The following is a 3,470-nucleotide window of genomic DNA, read 5'->3' as shown; positions in this document are numbered from 1 at the left end:
TGTTAAAATCGCTTGTGTACTGCCTTCTCTGTTTGCACTGCCTACACCAATCAAAAACTCTCATTCTCCTTCTCTTCTACAGTTTAAATTTTTTTTCATAAAACAATTTTGAATGTCAATAATCTATAAACCAAAATCTAAATAGTTTTCTTCTTCGATCTCCGACACTAATCTACAGATCAACTTGTATGTTTCTCTACTTGTTGATGGTACTAGTCCACTGTACTGATCATCGAATCACCACTTGGAACTCACTAGCCAAACTTTAAAAAAAAAAAACTTTAACAACTCAGCGACTCAAATAAAAACTTTTGAATAGTTCAATGATTTAAATGAAAACTTTAGAATAATTCAGTGACTATTTTCAAACTTTTTAAAATTGAGTGACCAAAATATAAACTTAATAATAATTTAGTGATCTTAACTACAATTTATCCTTTTTTTTTTGTTTTTATCACTTATAATTTCTAAGCCTTGTATTTGGGTGCAAAAAGCAGTTTCTTTTCTTTTCTTTTTTAAGAAAATAGGAACTAAGAATTTATTTGGGTTTATTTTCTTTTCCCATTTTCATTTATCTCAAGAAAATGGGAAAAGAAAATAAATCCTAAGTTGTTGGGCGATAACCTTACATATGATATGAAATGTATATTTATGATGGGATTGCAAAGTTTGCAAAGTGGGATAAACTAAGAAAGCAGCCTGCATGCTTCAACTTGCATTCAATTTTGCCTACGGATTTAGTTGACGGGTCGTTGAGAGTATTAACTGTTCTTCACCGATAAAACATTTAAAATTTATTACATACAATTACCCAGAAATGACTTCCACCACCACCTACATTTCGCCAAACCCATAAATACCGACTCTTTCCCTTCCCCTTTTTAGCCACCGCTTTCTCCTCTCTATTTTCTTTCACCTTCTCTCTTTTCTTTTTTATTCCCAATAGAACTGACACAATCTTTCCTTCTTTGTCTCTCCTCAAGTTTCAGACCTTCTTCTTTGCGTCTTTTAGCAGGAAAAAGAAAAAAAAAACAACATGGTTGGTATCTTTTCGTTGGTGACAGGGTGGCCTGGGCCAAGTGGCTTTGGTTCCTCTTCTACTGCTGAACAGGTTACTCAAGGAATCGATGGAACCAATCTCACTGCTATAATAACTGGTCCGCCTATGGCGTTATGATTTTGGGTTTTGTTTTTTATCATTATTTCCTTACAGACAAATTGCATCGTGTCCTCACCCTTGTTTTACAACATCGCTTTTACCAATTAAGTCAATATGATATCGTGTCATGTTCGAACATCATGTCCTACATTTTTGTCTTAATGTACAATTTGATTATATATATGCAGGAGGTGCAAGTGGGATCGGGTTGGAGACTTCACGAGTATTGGCTCTTCGAGGTGTTCATGTCATTATCGGTGCAAGGAACGTGAAAGCTGCGAATGAAGCCAAAAAGACTATTCTTACAGAAATCGAAACCGCACGTGTTGATGTTTTGGAGCTGGATCTTTGCTCCATTAGATCCATTAGAGCATTTGCTGACAACTTCATTGCTCTTAATCTTCCTCTCAATATCTTAATGTAGTTTCAACGGCCATATAGATTTCCATTCATTTGTTGATTTTAAAGAACCAATAACAAGTTCTTTCTTTCCAATATGTCTGTCACAGAAACAATGCTGGGATCATGTTCTGTCCCTTCCAGCTTTCACAAGATGGAATTGAGGTTCAGTTTGCAACTAATCATATTGGTAGGTTCCATTTTTTTTTAATAATTTGTGATTTCACCAGTAACAAGTTGATAAATATGACTAATCCTTTATTGCTTTCCCAGGGCATTTCCTCTTAACTGAGCTTCTTTTAGACAAAATGAAGAACACAGTGAAAACTACTGGTATTCAAGGAAGGATTGTTAACTTATCATCAATAGCCCACACCCACTGTTATAAAAATGGGATCCGATTTGATCACATCAATGCTAAAGAAGGGTAATGCTTAATTTTGTGATTTTTGCTAAAATTTTGTTTTCATCAATCAACTAATTGAATGAAAATTCTTTCTTTTCTTTTTTCTTTTACCTTTTAGTTACAATGACAAAAGAGCGTATGGGCAGTCCAAATTAGCAAATATATTACATGCCAACGAACTCTCTCGTCGATTGCAGGTAAAACTTAGTATTTCGACTTATCAGTATCAAGTTGTTTGGAGCCATTTTTTTTTCTCAACCAACCGGTAAAAAACTTGATGTTAACGTATGAATTAGTTCATACTCTAAATAACCATAAATTTTCCAGCAAAAGTGGTTGAACTCATTTTGGGTCTAAACGATTTGTAGGAAGGTGGTGTCAACATCACAGTGAATTCGGTTCACCCAGGATTGATTATGACGCCTCTATTTAGGCACTCTGCCGTCCTCATGAGTAAGCCTTCACATTCCAAATTCTTCTATTTTTGACCATTGACTTACTATATATAATCTGCATTCTTTTTCAGACTTCTTGAAGTTCTTCAGTTTCTTCCTGTGGAAGAATGTTCCCCAGGTAAAATCAACTTAAAAGAAACAGATTTTAGGTTCCAACGGATTTGAACTAATTCATCTTCGAACTGTCTTTAGGGGGCGGCGACGACCTGCTACGTGGCCCTCCACCCACGGCTGAAGGGAGTCACCGCGAAATACTTTGTAGACTGCAATGAGATGACACCAAGTTCATATGCAAGAGATGAGGCTTTGGCAAGGAAACTATGGGATTTCAGTCACGAATTGATTAACTCAGTTTCTAAACCTTGAATCCAATATCGCAAGCTCTCTCTATCAGAGATGAAAAGTTATTACCAATTATATACAAAGACAGAAGCCTACTGAAACAGTTGCATTCTCTCCCATTTCCCATCATTATTGTATTAGTAAAAGTACTATAATAGAAGAAAAGATTTTCAGCATGGGCAGTTGAAGCATAACTCGAGAACAAAATAGTAGTTTTATGCATGTGTCGTTCTTCAATGTTTGTGAGGGAATAAAATCCTTTGTATCCATTATTAATATGTTTTTGAATTATACTCATTTATCCTTTCTCAGTCTGTTTGAATATTTTTTTAATTCAAAAGAGTCAACTACTTCAGTAAAAAATATTTATCTATATAGAAGCTCCTTAGATTCTCATACACTTTTCAAATCAGTAGTTATTAAAGCACAGGTTTTTCAAATCCCACGTTCCAAGACTCAATCAATAACTTAAAGCGGAGTTCCATTCAATTACATCTTAATAGAACATTTCAAAATTCCTTAAAAGTCTCTAAACTTTTCAGGTTCATTCTCCGTTAACAGTGCTTATAGGATGTTTAGGGAGAGACCGTGGAATCAAAAAGAGGAAGCTTGGAATTTGATGTGGAAATTTTCGGGATCACAGAGGTATATATCGGATATTTATTTGACTCGCTTTCAAAAAGAGATTACTCACACAAGTAGAGCGAAG

General features: G+C 34.9%; 1 protein-coding gene across 1 annotated transcript; it reads left to right on the top strand.

The window, feature by feature from the left end:
• The first annotated feature begins 683 nt into the window (after positions 1-683).
• LOC107899294 (short-chain dehydrogenase TIC 32 B, chloroplastic) lies at positions 684-3,072 on the top strand. Its single transcript, XM_016824962.2, has 8 exons — positions 684-1,157; positions 1,348-1,579; positions 1,669-1,748; positions 1,832-1,985; positions 2,083-2,161; positions 2,333-2,417; positions 2,491-2,537; positions 2,612-3,072. The coding sequence occupies exons 1-8, from the start codon at positions 1,037-1,039 to the stop codon at positions 2,783-2,785; spliced, it is 972 nt and encodes a 323-aa protein (XP_016680451.1). The 5' UTR covers positions 684-1,036; the 3' UTR covers positions 2,786-3,072.
• Positions 3,073-3,470: the final 398 nt, after the last annotated feature.

The sequence above is a fragment of the Gossypium hirsutum genome, chromosome D04 (genome assembly GCF_007990345.1).
Source record: "Gossypium hirsutum isolate 1008001.06 chromosome D04, Gossypium_hirsutum_v2.1, whole genome shotgun sequence".
Taxonomy (NCBI): Eukaryota; Viridiplantae; Streptophyta; class Magnoliopsida; order Malvales; family Malvaceae; genus Gossypium; species Gossypium hirsutum.
Note: the sequence above shows the minus strand (reverse complement) of the source record. Positions and strands in the feature narration are given on the sequence as shown.

Coding starts and splice junctions, on each gene's coding strand:
- LOC107899294 (XM_016824962.2), top strand. CDS start 1,037: ATGGTTGGTATCTTTTCGTTGGTGACAGGGTGGCCTGGGCCAAGTGGC. Junction 1,986..2,082: donor CACATCAATGCTAAAGAAGG/GTAATGCTTAAT, acceptor TTTACCTTTTAG/TTACAATGACAAAAGAGCGT. Junction 2,162..2,332: donor AACTCTCTCGTCGATTGCAG/GTAAAACTTAGT, acceptor AACGATTTGTAG/GAAGGTGGTGTCAACATCAC.